Source organism: Morus notabilis, unplaced genomic scaffold (assembly GCF_000414095.1).
Source record: "Morus notabilis unplaced genomic scaffold, ASM41409v2 Scaffold348, whole genome shotgun sequence".
NCBI lineage: Eukaryota > Viridiplantae > Streptophyta > Magnoliopsida > Rosales > Moraceae > Morus > Morus notabilis.
Genome location: NW_010361555.1, coordinates 196,903 through 219,280, shown reverse-complemented (window position 1 = coordinate 219,280; position 22,378 = coordinate 196,903). Strand labels below are relative to the sequence as shown.

Genomic DNA, 22,378 nt, shown 5'->3' with positions numbered 1-22,378 from the left:
TTAAAATTCACATTCTTTTTTACTATAGTATCTTTCATATGAATTCACTTTTTAACTCGAATTCTTAACTTCAACGAAATGAACGGGGTCTAAAATACGCATTTTTACAACTCTAAAGTTTGTCGACTTAAGCATTAGAGGACCGTTAGTTGTTATCTCACCAATGCCTTTTCTTTTACTTGTTTGTTTCACAGAGTTAAGAGTTCAACAAGGTTTTTTTTTATTTTTATTACGTTATGTATTGAAAATGTTATTTTGATCCAAATTACAAGTTCAACGACATGCTTTAGGGCATTTAGAAACCAAAAATATCAATATCTCAATTAATTCATTATATTTTTTTTAACCTAACAGTTTATGCCATTTTTTTACCTCAAAATTTTCTAAAAAGAAAAGAAAAACCTAATCGTGTCAAGAGTGCATGCAATATATCAATAAGAATCTTTAAGGACTGGACAAGACAGTTGCAATTTGTGTGCTAAAATGCAAGCGGTATTTATTTCATTATTTGTCATCGGAGATTCAAAATTCTTTGAAAGGTAAATGTATTTTAAATCAAACAGATACAGACACCAATACTGTCTCGAATGACCAAGCAATACAAGAAAATCTAACCTCAACCATTAACCGGTACTACCTAATGAACCGTCCAAGGGGAGCAAGCACATACCAAACTTTACCGATGAGAAGGTAAAAAGGCACGCTAACAATCGAGCACACACACGGCTCTTTAGACAACTACTCTACAATTGATGAAAAACTCCGACTGATCGAGCCTAAAAGTCCTGTAAACCAAAGGTCACTCACAATACCGTTACGAGCAAACACAAATGGATTGGACAGTGACATAAAATCGGAAAGTGGGGAGACCACATCCGTTATTACAAGAGTAAAACAAAAACAAGACAACAAAAAACAACAGCAAAAATGCGGATACAACGCCTTTATTGAATTAAAACAACTAAAAATAAACGAGCGAGAGACCTCAGCCTTGCGCGAAACCTAGCCGATGACACACCAATCACAATGACACAAGAGACCAGAAACAACCAAACTGCAAAGGGGCAGAATCACCACATGAGAAGAGAAGCAACACCAGCACAAGGGAGCCCATTACTGCCACCACCACCACCAACCAAGCCGCGGCCTCCACCAAAATTCGCGCTGCAACACCGAGTCAACAATCCTTGTGCCACAACTCCACAGAAAACCACACCCCGTCAACAACAACCCCGCCTTCGCCATCAACTCCGGCCAACCCACCAAGCAAATCGCCCCTTGCATCTCGACCTAAAATTTAGGGCCAAAATCCTCATAGCACCAACATCCTTCAAATGTCAGCATGCCCAGGAAAGGCAGCCAAACACTTGACTCCAACCCACATTGAACATCCACCTCCAACGTTGCGAGATTGGACCCATCATCACCGGGAAACCGTCAGAAGACCCTGAGTATCATCTCTGGGGCCGGAGATCCAAAAGCCAACAGGGCAGCAATGTTGGACTTCGGCCCACGAGGAGCGGCGCACCCGCAAGAGGAAACCTTAGTTTTCTCGAGAAGAGAGGGAGAGAAAGAGTTAGATTTCCTCTCCGTGGGGTTCAAAATTCTACTGCATCGGATTAATTGTTTTGGCATATTAAGGGGCGACTAAAGTGACGTTTAGTTCATGGATTTAAAATTATGATTCATGAGTCTGATTTTTAAAATTTAAATTTTTTGTGAGAAAAAAACACTATTGTAGAACAAAAAATCATAATCCTAAACCGGACAGAACCATTGAAACAAACGTCACCTAAAAAATTCTACCATGAACGAGAATTGCTTCACATGAAAACTGTTCTTGCTCACGAGTGATGATATGAGGTTTGAAAAAATCAAGTTTGTCCCATTCCTGCCTTAATGTGCCATAAGCAACCAATTGGACAATGTTGGCTGGTTGGGCAGTGAAGGACAAAATTTAAAATCAAGTATCTTTATTTTATTATTAATTTTTTTTTTCTGGTCCAAATCTCAATATCAGTTTTCCACTCAAATAAATTAAAATATTTATTATCATATCATCATACAGTTATTCCATATTTACAAAAAATTCCGTGGAAAGCGATAACGATTCCCAAACCTCATTATTCATATCTCTATTCCTCTTCAGCTAAACGCCAACGTGGCTATAATCCGAAGTACTCCATTATTTCTTAATTTGGTTTGAACAAACACATCTCTGCTATGTGTAGGCAAAACTAACTCCTCTTGTCAGACCCATGGAGCTGTAGAAGCAACGAATTTGTAACTACAAATATCGAGCTTAAAGCCATCAACCCACCTGTCAACCCGAGCATTCGAGTCAAGAATCAGAAGTTGGAAAGGAAACGGGACATTATAATAGGGTACATTGCCTGGGATGATATGTGTTGAAATTGACTCTTTCCATTCCAGTGGAGGAATAAGAAAAAAAGAAGAAAAAGCTTTTCTTATTTCTTACCTGAGAGTGATGGTGTCATCGCAAAATCGAATTTTGGAAGCAGTGCTCCTGCAGCTATTGGAATGGTGACTACGTTGTATGCAATTGCCCATGCTAAATTTTGGTACACTTTTGACATTGTTGCCTGTGCAAGTTCCAAAGCATCTACAACCTGCCAGGAACATGATTCAAAGTGAGAACTGAACAAAGGAGCTTTTCTATCCTTTTTCATTCACTTTTTTTTTATTCTTATTTTATTTTTGAAGATGAATAGTTTAATGCACATAAATTGGATTGTATCTGTGGATTAAATGTGTTGCATGAGTGGGAAAGAAGATAAAATCCATTTAGATCATGGAAAGACATACTTGTGATAATTTGTTTCCAAGGAGTATAATGGACGCGGCGTTGGATGCGGCATTTTCTTGGGCTTCAATACGCAGAGCAATACCGACATCGGCAAGAGCAAGAGATGGTGCATCATTTATGCCATCACCTACCTTCAAGAAACTAGACATGTCAGTGAGTTGAAAATCTGTAAGCAATTCAGACCACTTACAACAAAGCCAACAAAAATGAGAAGAATAAGTAACAAGGATTGAAATTGATGGGTACCATTGCAATGTGATATCCCCCAGCTTTAAGGGAAGAGATAACTTCTGATTTCTTCTGTGGAGCTAATGAAGATTTGATTGATTCCTTTCCTATACCAACTACCTCTGCTACGCTTGCAACTGCCTCTTCCCTGTCTCCCGATAAGAGGACAGTTTTGATACCCTTCTGCTGGAGCCTTCAGTCAAAGTATCAAGTTATGAAACAGTTGATAATCATAGTAAGGCGAGAAAAATGTTAGAAAATACCAAAACAATAAAAGAAAAAGAAGAGGTATTCGAAGCATCTAATTCAAAGTAATAGTCAGGTTCTTATATCAGCTGCATGCCTGCATCTAACAGATTGTTGAACGACATTTCACTCTTAGTTATAAGTTGATGCAGTGCTAGTTTATGACAAAATAAACTACCTGTTAAGAGTAAATTTAGCATCATGGCGCAAACTGTCAGATACTGCAATAGCACCGATAATGCCTTCACCTTCACGTCCAACGTAAACAATTGTTTTTGAGTAATTGGAATATGCTACTCCTATGGATGATTGGTGAATTGCATGTTCTAGATTCATAATGTCAGACGTATTTGTTCTGGTTTGGAATCGGTCACGAACCCACTCTAAGGATCCAACCGCAACCAAACACCCATCTACTTCGGCTAACGTTCCAAAACCTGGTTCTACCAATTGCCCTGTTGTGACTGGGGTGCTCAAACCCAATGATTCAGCCTTATTTGTGATAGCCTTTGCGATTGGATGTGAAGCTGTATTTTCTACAGCAGCCGCAATTCGAAGAATTTCGGAGTCTTCATAAACAAAAGAAGCAATAGAAGAAACAGCAGGTTTTCCTTCAGTGAGAGTTCCCGTCTGGAGGTGGGAGACATAGGGTGAGAATTGAGATAGCATATAAAGTACATGTAATAAACTACATATAAAATTTGCATTAATCACGCTATAGAGTTTGTTCTTCTGGCTCTGAACCCGAGCATGGGAATATGACAGACAAGAACAGAAAGGGAATGGACCAAGGTTTGTAATCATACCTTGTCTAAAGCGATATAGTCTATGCCGGCCAAGCGTTCCAATACATCTCCTCCTCGAATAAGAAGTCCTTGTCTTGCTCCTGCCCATTTTTCAGACAAAATACGGAAAAAAAGAAGAAAAAAGTAAATGAAGCTTCCAATTAATTACTTCTTCCACCTATTGACTTTTAGCTAGTAAGAGGCCAAATAACCAAATAAATCTGGCGCACATCTGGAAAATTCCCTTAGATGACAGAATATGGAATGAACCAATACTTAAATATATCACTTCTTTTAGAAGCTTATTTTCTTATTTATATCTTGTTGGCAACAAGTCAATTTAGATTCTGATGATGCAGATCCTTAGTCCAACTCCTTTCGACTTTCCAAATTAATGATAGGACTTTCATACAAACATTGCACAACATCAAAGTGAAATGTTGCAAACGATAGATATTTTTACCAAGAGAGGTTCCAACCAAGATAGCTGTGGGTGTGGCAAGACCTAGGGCACAGGGGCAGGAAACTACCTGAACAAAAAGAAGGAATAAAAAGTAAATATATATAATGCTTCTCCAAGAAAAATAAAATAACACGCAAAGTTCTCTCATAGAATAACATGCAAGGTTCTCTCTCCCTCCCTCTCTCTCTTTTTTTGTCTATCGTCTACTATCATCTAGTCTGTTATCTAATGCTCGATGCTCCCCATTAAAAGGTCAACCAGTACTGAGTCACCAACATCAAAACCTGACGAGTTAAATATAATTTCAGTATAGTTTTTGAACCTCAAAAAAACTCAAGATTCCTCCCCTCTTTGTACATTTAAAGCTTTACAGGGACAGAACCAAAATTCTTCCAAGTACATCATCTCTTAGATAAAGTCTACATTAGCTGTTTGTAAATGCAATTCAGATCACGCAATGAAAGGGAGGAAAAATCACCATGACTCACCAAGACATCCACAGCAAGTTTCAAGCTCAAAAGTAACGGATCACCATCTGGTCCGGCAATATTATTGAGTAAAACATCTGGGAATGCGTTAGATCCAATATAGTACCTGACATGAAAAAAATGCTCAGCAAGCAGAATAAAAAATACACGATGGGATCAGTGCACAAAAAAAAAAAAAAAAAAAAACACACACACACACACACACACTGAGAGAATGGTAAGTTGCTTTCCCTCTGCCCGTTTTTTGATTCGTGATTCATAAATGTCATTCTTTAGTAAAATTTAAAATACATCATAGCAAAAGACGTTTCAGATCCAAAGATCACAGATAAGGGGGTGAAAACTTATGCAGAATTGTGTTCGTTTTAAGGATCCTTAAAATGAAGGATTGCTAAATTGAGGAGGGGAAAAGAAGAAGGGAAAGACATACCAAAATGCAAATGTTGCAGCTGACAAAGTCATTACGCTGTAAACAAATGGCCCAGCTATTTTATCAGCCAGCCTCTGTATGGGTGCTTCATGGCCTTGAGCATCTTCAACCTGAAAATTACAATATAGCGCACTGAAATGTAGTACAAGCTATCAGCATATGCTCCGTTTGCAATCCGTTCAATTCTATGCACTTATTAACTTTCAAGTGTCGAGTATTTAATTCAATCCATGTCTATTGTTTAGTTATTACGGAATGTAATAGCAATCTTCAAAATGTTATTTTATTTGAGATTTGTAATCTTATTGCAAGAGGGGGAGAAACTTTTCACGCAACTATCAGATGACAAGGTATCGTGTGCTTATGTGTCTGCACCTTCCTTTCATTTGGAATGTCATAAAAGGAGCAGCTATTGCATACATGCTCATTGAGGATCTGAGTGCTATAGCAACATAACAGAAGAGTGAACAACGCTTTCCTATAATTCTTCGGCAAAAAAGTTCCTTTGATTAACTTCCCCCACAAAAAGAAAGCTCTCCGTACATTATGGACCCACACACTATAGGCTTGCAAGAGCATATGAAGACAACAAGTGCCCATAAAAAGGGTAATGTTGTGAGCCACGTAAGATTGGTTCACAAAAAAATGACAAAAATAAGTAATCAAGAAACGATTGTCCACCCCTTTCATCATAACTGTATCCCATAGCAGTACCTCAGAGTCAGAGTTATCAGTAAAAGTAGAGTTTACTAACCATACGGACAATCTTGGCTATTGTTGAATTAGTTCCAGTTGAAGTTGCTTCAATCCTTAAAGGACCATCCTGAAATAAATGAACAGTTGACAAACTAAACTTCAGGGAAAAAAGACAAAACATAAATCAAATTTTAAATTGCTTCTAGGAAAAAAATCATCTTGCATGGACTTTGAAATTCGGCCTAATCTGTCAATAAAACCTACAAAGGTCAAGCTAAATAGCATGCAAAATAAATTTTGGCATCATTGGCCTTGTGTCCTAGATCTCATGACAAAACTGAAATTGGAGATCTCATGTTTGTTTTAAGATTGGAATCTGAATCAGAATTTCACTAACTAGAATTCAAGAAAGAAATAAAATAGAAAACCGTACACATAAAATAACACAACAAAATTATTCATGATTCTCTATGCAAAATAATCATACCCAGTTAATTGTTCCAGCTGATACAGAAAGACCTTCTTCCTTGAACACGGGAAGTGATTCTCCTGTGAGCATGGATTCATCCACAACACTTCTTCCTGCAAGAACTTTTCCCTGTATCCAAGTGTTATTTCAACTGATGTTCAATCATTTCAAAGCTTCACAAACAGAAAAAGTAAAGATGCTATCATCTTAATCACCATACGAGGCCCTTTTTTTTTTTTTTCTTCTTCCTTTTTCCTCCTTTTGAGATAACATGAGGCCTTTTCCAGTAACCAGAAAGCTGGATAAATAAATTTTAGAACTCAGACTAACTTCAACCACAAGTTTCAGGAGTTTTGCTAAAAATTTTATAAAGACCTGTGATCACATCATTGACGGCTTAAAACACCAAACAAAATAAGATAAAATGATAACAAACAGAGTTGAAGGTGCATTTAGAAACATGGAAGTTCAAAATCAGAATGCTTACATCTACAGGTATGGTCTCCCCAGGCAAAACCAACACTGAGTCCCCAACTCGAATGTCATCAGTTAGGACCTCTACACATACAGAGTCAGAGCAAAGCACATTTTTGGTTGAGGATTCACTTTCTGAGGAAGTAATCACAAGCCTTGACCGAGTGGATATGAGTGACTGCAAAATAGCAGAACAAGCAAACAAATTAGTTAGCATAAACCCGTCTCCTTAGTTCATGAGTTTGAATCACAGACATGAACGAGATTTTAGATTACCAAAAGTTCATTCATATCACTAGAAGCTCTGAGCCTTGCCCTCTCTTCCAGAGAACGTCCTAGGAGCACAAAACCAAGAAGCATGACCTGCATGCTAAAAAAAAGAGTTTTATGTGAAAAATTTATCATTAAAGCAAAGGGCCAAAGTCACACACTCACACCTACTAGATTAGAACATATAGACAATAAACAAGGCCAGCCAATCATCAAAAAATTAATGACCTTCTACTACAAAAATTGATCAAAACTAAGTTCTTTGAAGAGAAAATAACAAAGAGTGAAGCCAAAAAAGTCACCGGTTCATCAAAAAATGAAGCATCCCACTGAAGCTCAGGGTTAAGGAGCGAGACCTACAATTGTTAAGCAATTTAAGAAGAAATAGTTACAACCACAAACAAAATGGAACAACCTAAGAAATGACAACAAAAAAGGTTATCAGCTTTTCCCACCGCACTAATGGCAAATGCAGCTAAAGATCCAAATCCGACGAGTGAATTCATGTTAGGGGAACCCTTCCTTAATGCCCTAAGACCATCAAAAAGCAGGTCTGCAAAACGTTTTAGAGCTCTTAGACAACAAATCATATGACATTTGACCATCATATCATGCTAGAAAGAAAGTCTCATATCAGATCTTGCTAGGATGAAGACATTTACAAAATATGACAACGGTTTGGCCGGAAAGTAAAACATTACAATGAGCCATAGCTTACCTATTGGACATATCCCAATAAATTAAATAAATTCTAAAATCATCGAAATCTTTCAATTGAAGCATGCTTTTAAAAAAGAAAATGCATTGAGATAAAACCAACAAAAGAAAAGGAGTCCCAGAGCTCTACCAACCTCGTCCTGGTCCCAGCAAAGCGCTCAAAGCCAGACCACCCTTCAGATACGAATTGTGAAGTACCTCGAAAAACGATCCTAATTCAACAAAATACCAGCCAACGAAAATTAAAGGCATTACCAACTAGCCATTTGCATACAGCAATTCAGGACTTAACTTGAAAAACAAGAAAGAAATTAAGCACATAGGTATGAAATTCCGGAATTAACTTGAGCACTAAGCCAATCATTAGTTGAGAAAGAAAAAAAAATTTCCAAAGGGCGCCATTACCATGAGCAACATGAATTCCGAAGGAATGCAAAAGATGTGAAGCGTGCGATCCACAGCACAAGGCCACCAAAGTCCAAGCAAAGGCCACGCGATTCCGACTTCTCACGAGAAGTTCTTCCTTCTTCTTCTGCATCTCCTTCCACTTCCTCACATTCTCAGCCACTCCAGCTCCGGAAACCCTCCTCTTCGACGAGAATCCGCACTCCGTCAACCTCCGGGCCAAGCTGTCCGCCACATTCGCGGCCGAGAATCCCGCCTCCGCCGCCACCTCCGGCTTCAGCTTGATCGCCGCCGTCTCGGTCAACATGTTGACCGCCGCCGATTCGATTCGCTCGTCGGAGGAGAGCACCGATCTGACTCGGGAGACGCATCCACCGCACATCATCCCGGACACGTCGAGCAGAATCGAGGACTCTCCTCCGCGCGATTCCTGTTCGGAGGCCGATTCCTGAGTAGATGTCTTCGTCTGGAGAGAGCTGGAGGGGACGAAGCTGGGATTCGACTTTGACGGGAGAAGATATCGCCGTCCATTGAGAGGGAGCGCCTTGGGGATACGACGTCTTTGCGGGAGAAGAGGCCTGAAGCCAAAACGATCGCTATTGGAGTTAGCGCCATGGCCGAAGCGGAGCTTCGGCGGAGGCAGAAGAGAAATGGTCAGAAAACCAGTAGTCATGAATAGAAAAATTCGGACATCCAAATTTTAGAGAGAGAAAGAGGAGAGAAGGAGAAGGAGAATATTGCGATTTTGTTCGGAGACAGGTTGGTCGGAAAAAAGGAGCAGGAAAGATGAAAGACACGAAAATCATGTGGCGCGGAGGAGAATTAACTTTGACCCTGTATTGGTTCTCGTCACAGATAGACGTTTGTTTTATGAATTTATGTGACGTTTGTTAATAGTAATCAGCTATAATATTTTTTAAAAAAAATTAAAAATAATTTTAATTTTATGATTTTAATTGATGAAGTAAACATCTTTTTAAAATTATTTTTAATTTATATGTATTTTTTATTAAAAAAAATATTATAACAAATAATAAATTACGATCATAGTCAGAACTCAGCTAAGATACCGTGACCGTGATGACCGCCATGGCAGTTTAGCACTGCCCCGTAAAGAAAGGGTGGCGCTTATTTAATGCAATTTGCAATAGTAGCTGGGAATTATTATCATTACTTATTTGAGAATAAGACTGTAGATTAAGGCTTGTTCTTTTAGAGTTTAATTTGAGTATAATTTTTGAATTGAATTTGAGTTATAATTTGAGTTGAATTTATAACTTGAGTTTATGTTTAATTGTGTACATTTGAGTTATAGTTTGAGATAATAATCTTTTTGAGTTTGTGTTTGAGTGAGTCAAAACTTGAATTTGTATTTAGATAGTATTTTAATAAAAACTCAATGCTGATGAAAAATTTTAATAGGGTATATGAATTGAGTTTTATTCTTCTTTTCGTTGTCAACGTATAGAAAAAAAATCATCTCAATCAAAATTAAAATGAAAAAGTTATAACATTTTTAAGAATATAAAAAATACTGTTCATTAAATTGAGTTCGAGTTTCTGAACTCGAGTTGAAGGGGAAACTTGAACTTGAGTTTTAGTCCTAAACTCGAGTTTGAACTCGAGTTTAAACTTAAAAAAATATGAACTCGAATAAAGTTGTAACTCGAATTATTTTTTTTTAATTTTTCACTCAAAAGAACAAGCCTTTAAGAGTGGTTGAGATGTAATTCGCCACGTTTTATTAACAAATCTCATGATAAAATGATGGAATGATAAAAATATCAGAGGCTGGTTTCTTTATATTAAAAAATAGACGCTATGGCCTCACTAGTGACCCACTTCAGGCCAATCAGTTTACTTTATGGTCATATTTTTTTTATTCAATTTTTAAAAAAAAATTATGGTATGGCCGCATGCTCTGTTTAAATTAAAAAAAATAGAAAATCTATTATTTTTATCTTTTAGTTTTGATAAATAATTTTTTATTAATATAATTATTTAACTAAAAAGGTTATAAATTAAGAATAAAGAGAAAAAATTTTGATTTATACATTTTTAAAAAGTATTTACCAAAATTATAAAAAAAAAATGATAATATAAGGTCCAACTCAAACTCAAAGTGGGTTTATCGGTCACAAACATAATCTAACATAAAACCACGTTAACTCTATTGTGAGGGATAGAGTTCAAATCTCCTGGACTGCGTTTAAAAAAAAGAGAGAAAGAGATAAATAGGTTAAGACTTGAGATGAATTAAAATTAATAAGTTAATAGTTTACATAAGTTAATAAATATATCAAATTATTATTTTTGTCCATAACTTGTCTGGTTATGGACCATAACTTGATAAGTTATTGTCTATAATTCACAGTTTTTGTCCATAACTTGTCTGACTATGAACCATAACTTGACAAGTTTATCTATAACTTATCTAGTTATGAACAATAACTTGACAAGTTATTACCTATTAATTTTTATAATTAAAAATTAGCCTATATATTTTCTTAAGTTTTTCATATTGACCTATTTTCGTAAAAAAAATAAATAAAAGTGCAAGACAATCTAAAAAAAGGGTACAATGGCAATGCTTTTTATGACGAATTTCACGGCATCTAATAACATTTTGTTTAAGGAAACATCCTAGGAGACAAGTTTCATTCATTAAATTATCAATGACACTAATATTTTGTTAATCTGACATTCCTTATAAAAAAAAAAAATATCAATAACACTAACATTTTGTTCACGTTATAAAAGGTTCCCTAGGAAACAAGGTTCATTCATCGAATCATCAAGTTTCATTCATTAAAAATAGAATCACATCCACTAATATTTTGGGTTCCATTAAAGGAGATTACACTTTTATTTATGAACCAGAGTATCCAATTTATGATTACTAGTTTTCCTTTTTAAAATGTATTTGGACAATTGAGCACGCGTTATCACGTGATTTGTCACAGTTAACTTGTAAACCAATAAAATGAATATTTTGTCACCGTTTATGTAGACTAATATGATGTAGTTGTTATTTTTGTAAAATGAGAACATGTCATAATTGAAGATGAAGTGTGATTAGTCCAACGAAATAAAGCAAAAGGAAGGTGCCAACATCGAAATTCTGAATCTTTTTCTATTAACTGATGTATTAGTTTATTGACGAGTTGCACCCTATTTTTTTTTTTTTAAATGAATAGGATACTACCTTATTCCTCTTTAAAATATGCATTTATTTATTTTTTGATAGTGTTAGAAATATGTGATTAAACACAAATATATAAGGGACTAAGTAGAGATATGCATTAGTCGGTTTTCGCCGGTCTTGCTTCGGTCGGTCATCAAAATCGAAAGTTTATTTTTTTGCATAAAATTAAAACTGAAACCGTTCAAGAAAAGGAAAAATTATGGCTTAACTAAATCATACAAAGTCAGTCAGTTCGGTTCAATTTTTTAGCTTTTCAATTTTTCACAATTCTTCTCCCTACTTAATCGGCTAATCCTCGTCCTATTTCAAATAATGGTTAATCCTCATTCTATTTCAAATAGAAAAAAAATGAAAATTTACATGAGGAACGATGACCAAATTGGCAGAGAACATACACGGTGCGGTGGGCGCTTCAAAGCGACAAGGAGGGACGAGGCCAGGCCATAGGGGGGAAGGGGGAGGCCGGAAGTCCTATCAAGTGCCAACAAGTTACAGACAGTGGGATTTGGGAGCCTGGGAGGTGTTTGGGTTCAAATATGAAAGGACCAAGGAAGACAGACAGAAGGGGCGTCGCAAATTGAGAAAAGAAAGGAGAAAAAAAACTCTAGGCTAAAGTGAACTAAACTATTAATATTATTTAAAATATTTTAAATGTTTTTAAAAAAGTTAGTTCGAATTTAGTAAAATAAAAGGCTAAGCCTGTTCACTTTACTAATTCAAGTTTATAATTTGAGTTGAAATGTGATTTTATGTGAGAACTTTTTACTGTAGCAAAAAAGTTAAATTTGACTATTTCTGAGAGCTTTTTACTGTAATAAAACTCAAATTTTAAACTCAAATCGATGAAGTGAATATGGTATAATTTAAGATTGTATTCTCGATTCGGTTAACCGACTAAAAAATTAGTGTTGCCATGGCACCCGTTACTTTAGTCAGTTTCGGTCAATTATTATCAATGCTGCTCAATTTACGGTTATTTTGTACAGTCCGCAGACTAAGGGAGTGACTATAATGAGTATTTATTTACTTTTCGAGGGAGGGTGAATATAAAATAAACACATTCACGTTCCTCCCACTGCTTAGAGAGGAATTAAAACAAAAGGTCAAAAGGTCAAAAACATGTAAGAAAACGTCGTCGTATGGAGAAGCACAACCCCAACGGTCCACGGATATCCAGATATCTCGTCACGTCCCGCTTTTCCTGATCCACGCGTTATGCGTTATCTCCTTCTTCAGCGTCACATAGCCCTTTTGCAGTGAGAGAGCTTAGAGCACTCTAAAAATGGCTCCGAGCGAGTCCTCGTCCTCCGACAACTCAAACCACACGGCCTCCAACTTCGTCACCAACTGCGGACTGTTACTCTCTTCCGCCAAATTCGACCCCTTTCTCAGATCACCATTATCGTCTAAGAAGCCCAATTTTGGTCCTCCGAACATCCTCCTCATCGGCGATCATCTACAAAGCTCAATCGCCTCCGCCGCCACAAAATGTCTCAGATTTTTTCACTCGTTTGCTTCTCAGAATCCGCTTCTCCAGAAAGCTCTCTCTTTGCCCCACGAATTCCACAGTTTCTGCCACCAGGTGAACTATATACATACATACATATATATATATATATATATTTCTCTGTTTTTGTCTGGAAAAGGCAAAAGCTTTGTTTGAATTGGCGTGATTGATTACTTCCTTCAGATTCGTTGCAGAAGCTACAGGAATGTTAATTCCATATCGAGTCACAATTTCGCCGCGGTTCTACCGGGCGATTCCGTGGCTGGACTTGTAGTTGCGAATGGAATTATCAATTTCCTCAACATTTACAACACGGTGCTCATTGTCAGGCTCGTCTTGACCTGGTTCCCTAACGTCCCTCCCTTCATCGTTAGCCCTCTCAGGTTTGAAATACTCCCAAACATTGTCTTGAATTTAGTTCAATTGATGTTTAGTAGATGAGCGAGTTACTTTTGTGTCGTTTGGTTCGTAAGTTAGAACAGAAATTTAAAATTTTTTGAGTGAAAACACAAGACGCCTTTATATTTGAGCTTTGGGTTTTAGTTCCGCGGGATGCAATTAAGAAAAAATAGAAGTTCTTTGGTGCGTGCGCGCCTTGGATTTACTTGACAATGGGTATGTTTGGTAGTAATTTTTGGAGCTCAAAATTAATTCTCTAGTCATTTATAGTTGAAATTTGTGTTTAATTTTATGATTCTTAAAGAATTTTTAAAGAATTTACAGTTAAAATCAGAAGCAGTCTAAAGACAATTTTGGCTTCTAAATTGTGAAATAATCACATTGAAGTATAATTAATAAAATTTTTATAATATTCATAATACCTTTAGAATTAATACTTATATAATTACAGTTTATTAAACACTTAGTTACTTTTTATATTAGTTGTTTTTTTTCAGCATAGCTAACAAAATTTTTTCTAAAATCTATAGTACTACTAAGGTTTTGTTCGCTTCGCGGATTTGAATTTTTAATTCGAGTTGAGATGTGACATTTTCTTAGAGCTTTTAACTGTAGCAGAAAAAGTTAGATGTGATATTTTCTGAGAGTTTTTAACTGAAAAAACTTATAATTGAAAACTCGAATTGGCGAAATGAACGATGCCTAAATTGACCCAAAAAATGTGAGGCTTTGGAATAGCAAAAGAAGAATTAAATGTAGAAGCAGAAGTAAAAAAATGTAAACATTTAGGACCCGTTTAGTTTGATAATTCGAGTTGAGATGACTTTATGTGAGTTTTTTACTGTAGTAAAAAGTTAGATGTGATTGTTTCTGAGAATTTTTTACTGTAACAAAACTCGAATTAGTGAAATGAATGAGGCCTTAAGCTTTTCTGAGTATCTAGTAATACTGTTTGTGCAAGATGTGTTTATGCACTTTTTACTTAACATTACTACTTATATCGTGTTATGCGCATTAGAAGTTACAAAAGTTGTACCAAAGTAGCCCAAGTTATAATTTGGATGTCATAAAAAAAAAGTATGTAGTTTAAATGGTTATCACTATTAGTCCATGATTTTAGTACCATAGTGCTTAAACATGGTTGGTTAAAGTGAATGCTAATGCAATAACTATACCTAAAATGCAGCACAATTTGTGACCCATACTTGAACATATTCCGTGGGATCATTCCACCACTAGGAGGGACACTGGACCTCTCTCCCATTCTGGCATTCCTTGTTCTTAACGCCTTTACTAGCACTGCTGCTGCTCTTCCTGCTGAACTTCCCGCCGCGGAATCAAACCAACAGACTTGTTCTTCATCATTTTCCGATCTCACTTCTTCGGAGAAGAAATGGATGCGGAGGCTTCATGGTGGAAACGGAACAAAGAGCTAGATATTCTTCCCATCTTAACATGTAACGCTTTTACCATTTTCAAAGTTTCATATCAGGCACAGCCCAAAATTGTTTTGGTATCTCTGACCTGGTAGAGATATGAATGGCTTCTCTCAAAAAAAAAAAAAAATTTTTTTTTTTCTTTTGATCCTGTATTGTTCACTCATAGTGGTTTGGAAGACTTCATTTGTTAATTTATGTAAACGCAGACTTTATGGATGTGTGCGAATTTTGAGGAATACCGAGGCACATGTGGAATCTGATTCCAGACTATTATGGAACTGTAGGCAGCACCAAATATATATTCTTGTTAATGGAGAGTTGTCTATTCCTTGCAGGAGCTTGTTCACATTTATAGTATCTCATCACTCCGAAACTTCACGATTAAGCTGTCGATTCTAACGCCTGAAATTATTTTATCATCTCCTGGTTTCAGAAAGCATTCTTTGGGGAGTATAAAGTAACTTTTTTTCCCCAGTAGATTATAGAAAATCCTAAAGTAAGTTTTTATGGCAAAAGATAATTATTTCGATTCGAAGGGATAGACGGTAGAGAGTTCAAAAGTCTAAGCGGAGGGACCCTCTCATCACAGCCCCTTCAACCCCACTTAGTAATTATTCATTTTTACTTTATATGACCTTAAAAATCATTGATGTTACGGAGAAAAACAGTGGTCGACTGAAAACATGTCAAGCTAGTAATCAACACTGTGTTGTATTCCCTCTAGAAAAGCAAACGAATCAGGGTTAAATTTGGTGGTCAGATTGCATTTTTTAGTGGAATCTGAGTTCTCTAGAAGCTCTGAAATCTGAATGGAGCTTGGAGCTACATGGAGGAAAAGCAGGTTTTCTTCGTACGAGAGATTGGTGGCCATAGGCCTGGCCCTTCTTGCTGTGCTTTCTCCGCTCTACATTGATCGGAGAGAGGCGGACGATTCAGATCTCAATGAGGCCTCCATAAGCTTGGTCTCTTCGTTGCCTCTTTTGCTCTTACTCCTGATCTCGGCCATAGCCTTGTCCCTCTTCTTGGACAGAAGCTTCACCAGGTTTGATCCTTACTGGATTCACAGGGTTGGTGGTTCTTCTTGTGGGATTCTTGTAATTCTCTTGGTTCTGGCTCTGGTTATCAGTCTAAAGCATCTCTAAGGTACTTGGACGGAGTTTCTGTTCAACTGGTAATTAGGAAGAATAAGTGGCTTCCTAGTTTTACAAATCGTATTTCTTGTATCTCTCTCTTTATCAAGTTTTTAAGTTCTTTGTTTCTTCCCGTTTGGATTAAAATACAAAGCCCTTTTAGATCTAAAGGTAACAAATATTTCAACTTTTAGATATTGCTGTATTGACTCTTTCTGTGGACATGTTTTCCGGGAATTAGTCATCAGAACTCGCGCAGTATTTAACTTGTTTAAGCTTCTTTAACCGTTTCAGAGTCGTTGTACTAAAGTAATTTGCGCGTGATTAAGATAATCACAAATCACGACAATCTGTTTATAAATCGTGAACTTCACCTCTGCATAGTTGTTTAGCTTGGTTTTGTTCTAAGAACATTATTTTATGCAGTTCGGACGGTAATTTCAATATGCGGAAACAAAAAGAAAAAAAAAATGCATATCTATTAGAGGAATCCAAAGAAGATGAAAGCAGTACTAAATAGGTGGCGAGGAAAGCAAATTTGGCTAGTTAACGCTGATGCTTGGATTTTCAGAGCCGAAAAACAAGAGTTTATCATCCTTAGAAAATCCATGCAATACATAATTTTACACCGTGAAGAGAACTGAAGAAATGAATGGCGTGGATCTCGCACTTACACTCTCTACATCCAATCAAAATGAGAAATAGCAAACATACAACTGAGGCCAAGCCTATGAATGCAACAAACAAAAAGAAAAGAGGCCTCCAAATCAATTGAAATAACAGTACTTCGGATTCGTACAAGACATGATCATAACGCGAAGGCGTATCCCACTGCAGCCAAAGCCGTAACAACAAATTGCCACAAGTGAATGCTTCTGGACCAATCGCCGGCGCTACACACATCATTAGCGCCACTGAAGCATCCGGGCTTTGTTATTTTTGCCACACTTCCCGCTAGAACAAAGCTGCTGTTCTTTTTGCCACCGCTAAACAAGACACACCAGAAATAGGGGCCCCCTCCATCAGAGCCACTCACAGCAGCTCCCACTTCAGTATGATTCTTGCTATAGACTATCTCTAAGCTCTTCTCATTTTTCATCAGGATTTCCGAAAATGCTTTCTGAGGGCTGACATAATGAGACTGGCAGCCGAGCAAACGGCCGGTGAGCGGAGAGAGGGTTGAGACCTCAACGCCACAATTGGGGGCGAAAGTTTCAGCAAATAAGGAATCGGAAGGCTTCTTGGCGTCTGACCCTCCTACCGCGCCACAATCACCTTGGTAGGCTTTTATGTACTGGAGAGCTATGCAGGCCAGACCTTGATTGCTATAGAGGGACGACGACTTGTGTGCAGTTCTATTTGCGTCAATCTCCGCAACTAACTGATCCGCGGGATTATCAGTAACTTTCACTGCAAGTTTTTATTGATGTTGTCAGAAAAGCCAAATGCAATTCCTTTGAGCACAAAATAAGCAACCAAATTTGAGTGCACACAACAGAATGAAAGTTGAATTGAATCCAAGAAAGCTAAATGATTAAAAGTTACAAGGCTTAATTAAACCGAGAAAGGTACGAATAAGTCGGGAGACTGTAAGCACAAAGAATACCAAGAGCTTAGTAATATGCCCTATTGAATCAGTGTGTGGGTTTATAAATCTACATACGTATAGAAAAACACTCATTACACAATAAGTTGGATGGAAAAGGCCAGTGAAACACATTATTCAAAGGTCAAAACTCAAAAACCAAATTTTCATGAAGCAAAATAATCATGCGCAAAGTATAGTCCAATCTGGGATTTGTTCAAGCCTAAATAAAGGTTAGTAAATGCAAATACGCTCACAAACCACAAGAAAAGATAATTCCTTTTCGGCTTTCATAAAGAATGCTGATTTTCCAAGTAATGTACTTCCACTCGCCCCTCAAGAAAATAATAATAAAAATGAAATGATAGTGAAGCTCTCAAATTTCTTTATTCCGTCATTTCTGGGTCAAATTATAACTAGATTGTCTCTTTTTTTTCTTTAATCGCTTTTGCAAAGATAAAACTGAAGACACCGATTGATCTTAATCAAGGAGATCAACATAGAACTACGCAAAAATGCCAAATGGCAGAGAAAAGAATATAAGCAAGAAAAATCGAAGACGGAAATGATAAAACAGAGGACTCTAGATTCTAGGAGTCGTCAAAGCAGATCCAGCATTTGATATCTCACACAAACACATTTCTAAAATCCACATTATCGAAATCTTAACACTAGACTCAAAACCTTGGAAATGCACAAATCCATAAGAAAAGAAAATGCAGATTTGGACCCAAAAAAGAAAAAAAAAAAACAGACAAAGAAATACCATGGGTGTTAGAAGCAACAGCAGCGGAGAGGAAGAGAAGAGAAAGTAGAATAGGCCACGCAATTTTCGCCATTGAAGCTGGTCTTCTACTTTCAACACAGAGAGAGAGAGAGATCAGATATGTGAAGAGAGAAGATGAGTCAGTGGTAAGTCGACTTCAAATCCAGTGTGTACTATACTTAAAGATAACATATATATATTTTTTTTTTTTTTATTCTAAAAATAAAATATGGCTAATTCTATTTTGTCTATGAATTATAAGTTAAATTTTATATTAGTTCTTAACTTCTAAAACTTTTCAAAATAAGTCCTTTGATTTATACAACTATTCCCCGTTCATTTCACCGATTCGAGTTTTGTTATAGTAAAAAGCTCTTAGAAATAGTCACATCTAACTTTTTTACTGCAATAAAAAATTCTCACATAAAGTCACATTTCAACTTGAATTAAAAATTTGAATCATCGAACTAAACGAGCCAAAGTAATGTTCTGTCTATATGACTGCAAAGTCTGCAACTTAGCAAAGTTTAATTTTATAATTTTCCATGTTAGGTACGATAATTTGTATCTTTTTCAATCCAGATTTTAATAGTTAAAACATAAAAAAATGGTTAATTTTGGATAACTTTAGGGTTCGTTTAGTATGAGGGTTCAAACCAGGGTGATTCTAGTTTTGATTTTAGAACCATAACCATAATTCATGATTTTGGGTCTAAATCATGATTCTGAAATCATAATCAGGGGTTTGAACCACCTAAAACTAAGGGATAGTGATTTTAGAATTAGAGATGATTCATGGTTCAAAACATCACATCAAAATTCAAATCTTAAATATAAAATACTGATTCTAAATGAATCAAAGTAGAATCATTTTTTATTTTTTATAAATAAATGCTGACTCTGAATCAGAATCATAGTTTCGGTTCAGAACCCTTGTACTAAATAACACCTTCGTTCCCGGACTTGTTCTCAAATGTTTTAAAATCAGGGATAAAAAAAAATCGAGTGTAGATTGGGGACTGAAAAGAGAATTAACCCAATAAAATGATAATAATAATTGTCACCCACCGTCAGCCGAGGCATAACTAACGCACTTGTGAATTCCGGAAATATGTAGGGGTAAATGAGTAGTTTCATACACCGAAATTGTTTGATGGTAAGGAGAGGCGAACGGATAATGTAATGGGGACAGGGCGAAATGGCGAGAGTGAGAACTCGGTCGGTGAGATGCTCTGATGATGTTGGCGATGGCTATGGCGATGTCGAGAGTTGGGAACCCTCCGCACAATTTGTCGGTTTGGCGTCGTAATTTCGCCGGAAAAGTGAAGAAGTGTCGGCCGGTGACGTACGCGTCGGTTTCGCCCTCTGATTGGCGGGAGAGTCGACGATTGGTCTCCATTTCTCTCGTTCTCTCTCACTCTCTCCTTATCCCTCATCGTACGAATTCTCTCTTTCATCCATCTGTTTGGTTTGCGAGAAAACTTTTTCCAAGTCGATATATTTCTTGCTTCATGCTAATTAGTGAAAAGGAATCAAACAGAGGTGCTGCTAGATAATTGAAGTTTTATTTTTCATCTGTTAGGATAAAGTTTTGGTTTTGTATGGTTTCAGAAGAGAAATTCTGAGACAGAATTAATGTTTTGATAGATGTTCTTGCGTCTTCCTGATAAACAAACGGATCATAATGTGAGTAGACCAACTATTTGAGGATAGCGGAAGTTAGCACTTTTTCAGGGATCATTATAGTTGTGAATTAAACTGGCTGTCCAAAGTCCAAAAAGATCAACTTTTTTTCGGTTAATGTAGTTATTAATTTGGGCTATGTGGATCAGTTGAGTGGGAGCCTGTAAATTTTCTCGGCAAGCAAACACAAGTCTTATGATTGTTGTTTTGTGTTTTTCTGCAGACGCTATTGCGGGTAGCATTTTTGATAGATATGTGAAAAGGTAATTACTGAACAGTTTTAGTAGTAACTTATGGTTTCCAAAAGCACTAATTCTCCTAAAATATTGTAACCAGGAAAAGGCTTGATCCCTTGGACGCTTATGTACCAGCTTTGATATTAAGCCAGTTGCAGATTAAGGACTTGGGTAATTGATTTTTGTTCACCGAGATTTTTTTTTTTTTACCTCAAATTTAGTTTCCGCTTGCTAGGAGTTGCAACAAGTGGCTTATTTCCAATTTTGCTTGATTTCAGATCATTTTTATGTCTTGGATTGTGACCAAGTAAATTGTATACCTGTCCAACTATTAGTAACTGAGACTGTCTGATGATCAGTCTTCAAGCTCTTCTTAAATTTAGTATTCTCTTAAACTTGCAGATAAATTATTGGAAGGAGATCAGCCTCAATATGCTTCTTTTCGATCTCTACTTCGTTCTGGCCCCGCAGCTTCACTTCGTGTAAATATACGTGCGGTAAGCATTCCTCGTGTTTTGATCTTTCGATCGCCCTTAATATGTACGAGTTTCCTAGATTTCTTCCAAATTCGAAGTACCTTTTTATGCTTTATACCAAATTCAACTAGGTTGGTTGCTCTGGTCCCTTGATCTTCTCCTTTCTTAGTTGATTTCCTCAACGTATGGGTTCAAGCTCTTATTTGTGTTGACAAATATGTATATTTGTACATAGAATTTTTTGACAGAGATGCCGCTGTACTTTTTGCTATCATGTTGTCTGGGGCTCTGTTGTTGTTGTCACTATGCGATACAGAAAATATATCAGCATCATCACTATGCATGCTTATTTCCATTTGCTTTATGGCAGTTTTTATGTTCATGAGTTCCTAAGAGCTTTGGGAATTTTCTTCTGCACTTTAGGTAGCACAATATGCTTCAGAGAGTGGAAATGGTAAAACTGCTTTTAACGATGTTGACCAATGTCTCAGGTACCCACTGCCACTTTCTGGTATTTATGTAGATAGGACTTAAAACCGAGAACTATAGAATCTAATCTGGTTTAAACAGAAGAATAACTAAACTGCAACAATTAAAAATGAAGATTCAACCAAGAATGTCCATTAGTTTGTTGTTGATATCAGCCATCCAGTATGATATAAGTGACATATCTGCTTCTGAAGGGCCTTGGAGGAACTTGACTCCTTGCTTTTGCACGCATCAAGAAACGACCCAGAAGCTTCAGTCAAGTCAATGAAGGCAAAGATTAATGTTGCCCTTGATTCTTTGGACGGGTAATTCGTTGTTGTTATTGGTTATTTCTTTACACCAAGAAGTTTCACAATTTCTAAAAGGGGTTTCCTTTTAACAGCCTCCTCAAAACTGTGCCTCCGGATGTGCTGGATAAAGGGCTGGCGATCGCGGATTCATATAGAAACTCCGACGAAGAGATCAATAGCGATGTTGTTGACCCGGAACTCCAGCAGTTGGAATCAATTCTATGAATTCGTCTGTGAAATACTGCTCTAACAATAATTAAGAACGATACCTACTGGCCAAAATGGCAACTCAACGAGAGAGAGGAAACGACTACACCGGTCTGTATTCTGAAAGGGATGGTAACATAGTAAGAGAAGAACGGCATTTTTTTTTTTCCGTAAACTTTTAATTTCGTATAGTGTATTAGCATAAAAGCATGATAAATGTTGAGGTTTGCCGTGCATTTGAGTTTTTTTTTTTGTTTTATTTAAAATAAACGACATCCTTTTTTCCCAAGGTTTGATGTCGCTGGAGTTGGAAGTCTGAGTTCATTGTTAAAAAAGTTTGATGTCGTTTATCGTGCGGAGTGCACGTCGTTCGTTCTCGTACAATATATCTTTCTTTTGGCTAAATAACATCGTTTTCACTATCGTGTTAAGTGCGACGCCATGGTGTTCATCCTCCAGAATTTTGTC

At 36.8% G+C, this 22,378-nt stretch overlaps 5 protein-coding genes across 5 annotated transcripts; 3 read left to right on the top strand and 2 right to left on the bottom strand.

The window, feature by feature from the left end:
* Nucleotides 1-1,977: 1,977 nt before the first annotated feature.
* Nucleotides 1,978-9,347, bottom strand: LOC21401572 (copper-transporting ATPase PAA2, chloroplastic). The gene is made up of 17 exons (XM_010100071.2): nucleotides 8,499-9,347; nucleotides 8,228-8,305; nucleotides 7,832-7,929; nucleotides 7,679-7,732; nucleotides 7,383-7,469; nucleotides 7,120-7,284; nucleotides 6,651-6,761; nucleotides 6,222-6,290; nucleotides 5,468-5,577; nucleotides 5,038-5,143; nucleotides 4,550-4,616; nucleotides 4,108-4,187; nucleotides 3,480-3,931; nucleotides 3,074-3,248; nucleotides 2,827-2,958; nucleotides 2,480-2,630; nucleotides 1,978-2,320 (listed from the first exon to the last, which is right to left on the bottom strand). Exons 1-17 carry the CDS (start codon nucleotides 9,169-9,171, stop codon nucleotides 2,238-2,240), a joined length of 2,691 nt encoding a protein of 896 aa, XP_010098373.1. The 5' UTR covers nucleotides 9,172-9,347; the 3' UTR covers nucleotides 1,978-2,237.
* A 3,543-nt stretch (nucleotides 9,348-12,890) lies between these two features.
* Nucleotides 12,891-15,313, top strand: LOC21401570 (ylmG homolog protein 2, chloroplastic). The gene is made up of 3 exons (XM_010100069.2): nucleotides 12,891-13,285; nucleotides 13,394-13,593; nucleotides 14,796-15,313. The coding sequence occupies exons 1-3, from the start codon at nucleotides 12,986-12,988 to the stop codon at nucleotides 15,043-15,045; spliced, it is 750 nt and encodes a 249-aa protein (XP_010098371.1). The 5' UTR covers nucleotides 12,891-12,985; the 3' UTR covers nucleotides 15,046-15,313.
* A 198-nt stretch (nucleotides 15,314-15,511) lies between these two features.
* LOC21401569 lies at nucleotides 15,512-16,549 on the top strand. The gene has a single exon (XM_024166936.1). It carries the CDS (start codon nucleotides 15,858-15,860, stop codon nucleotides 16,188-16,190), a length of 333 nt encoding a protein of 110 aa, XP_024022704.1. The 5' UTR covers nucleotides 15,512-15,857; the 3' UTR covers nucleotides 16,191-16,549.
* Nucleotides 16,550-16,679: 130 nt separating this feature from the next.
* Nucleotides 16,680-18,714, bottom strand: LOC21401568. Its single transcript, XM_010100067.2, has 2 exons — nucleotides 18,530-18,714; nucleotides 16,680-17,588 (listed from the first exon to the last, which is right to left on the bottom strand). Exons 1-2 carry the CDS (start codon nucleotides 18,600-18,602, stop codon nucleotides 16,987-16,989), a joined length of 675 nt encoding a protein of 224 aa, XP_010098369.1. The 5' UTR covers nucleotides 18,603-18,714; the 3' UTR covers nucleotides 16,680-16,986.
* Nucleotides 18,715-19,639: 925 nt separating this feature from the next.
* LOC21401567 lies at nucleotides 19,640-22,199 on the top strand. The gene is made up of 7 exons (XM_010100066.2): nucleotides 19,640-19,966; nucleotides 20,436-20,475; nucleotides 20,549-20,619; nucleotides 20,851-20,945; nucleotides 21,348-21,415; nucleotides 21,608-21,718; nucleotides 21,796-22,199. The coding sequence occupies exons 1-7, from the start codon at nucleotides 19,765-19,767 to the stop codon at nucleotides 21,926-21,928; spliced, it is 720 nt and encodes a 239-aa protein (XP_010098368.1). The 5' UTR covers nucleotides 19,640-19,764; the 3' UTR covers nucleotides 21,929-22,199.
* The last annotated feature ends 179 nt before the right edge of the window (nucleotides 22,200-22,378 follow it).

Bases quoted from the DNA above. Each gene is read 5' to 3' on its own strand.
- LOC21401572 (XM_010100071.2), bottom strand. From the start codon at position 9,171: ATGACTACTGGTTTTCTGACCATTTCTCTTCTGCCTCCGCCGAAGCTC. The intron at 5,144-5,467 runs GTATGTCTTTCC...TTTTCATGTCAG, and splicing joins GCTGCAACATTTGCATTTTG to GTACTATATTGGATCTAACG. The intron at 4,617-5,037 runs GTGAGTCATGGT...CTTTTTGTTCAG, and splicing joins AACTTGCTGTGGATGTCTTG to GTAGTTTCCTGCCCCTGTGC.
- LOC21401570 (XM_010100069.2), top strand. From the start codon at position 12,986: ATGGCTCCGAGCGAGTCCTCGTCCTCCGACAACTCAAACCACACGGCC. The intron at 13,286-13,393 runs GTGAACTATATA...TACTTCCTTCAG, and splicing joins TCCACAGTTTCTGCCACCAG to ATTCGTTGCAGAAGCTACAG. The intron at 13,594-14,795 runs GTTTGAAATACT...CCTAAAATGCAG, and splicing joins TTCATCGTTAGCCCTCTCAG to CACAATTTGTGACCCATACT.
- LOC21401568 (XM_010100067.2), bottom strand. From the start codon at position 18,602: ATGGCGAAAATTGCGTGGCCTATTCTACTTTCTCTTCTCTTCCTCTCC. The intron at 17,589-18,529 runs GTATTTCTTTGT...AAAAACTTGCAG, and splicing joins TGTTGCTTCTAACACCCATG to TGAAAGTTACTGATAATCCC.
- LOC21401567 (XM_010100066.2), top strand. From the start codon at position 19,765: ATGATGTTGGCGATGGCTATGGCGATGTCGAGAGTTGGGAACCCTCCG. The intron at 20,620-20,850 runs GTAATTGATTTT...TTAAACTTGCAG, and splicing joins GTTGCAGATTAAGGACTTGG to ATAAATTATTGGAAGGAGAT. The intron at 21,719-21,795 runs GTAATTCGTTGT...TCCTTTTAACAG, and splicing joins GCCCTTGATTCTTTGGACGG to CCTCCTCAAAACTGTGCCTC.
- LOC21401569 (XM_024166936.1), top strand. From the start codon at position 15,858: ATGGAGCTTGGAGCTACATGGAGGAAAAGCAGGTTTTCTTCGTACGAG.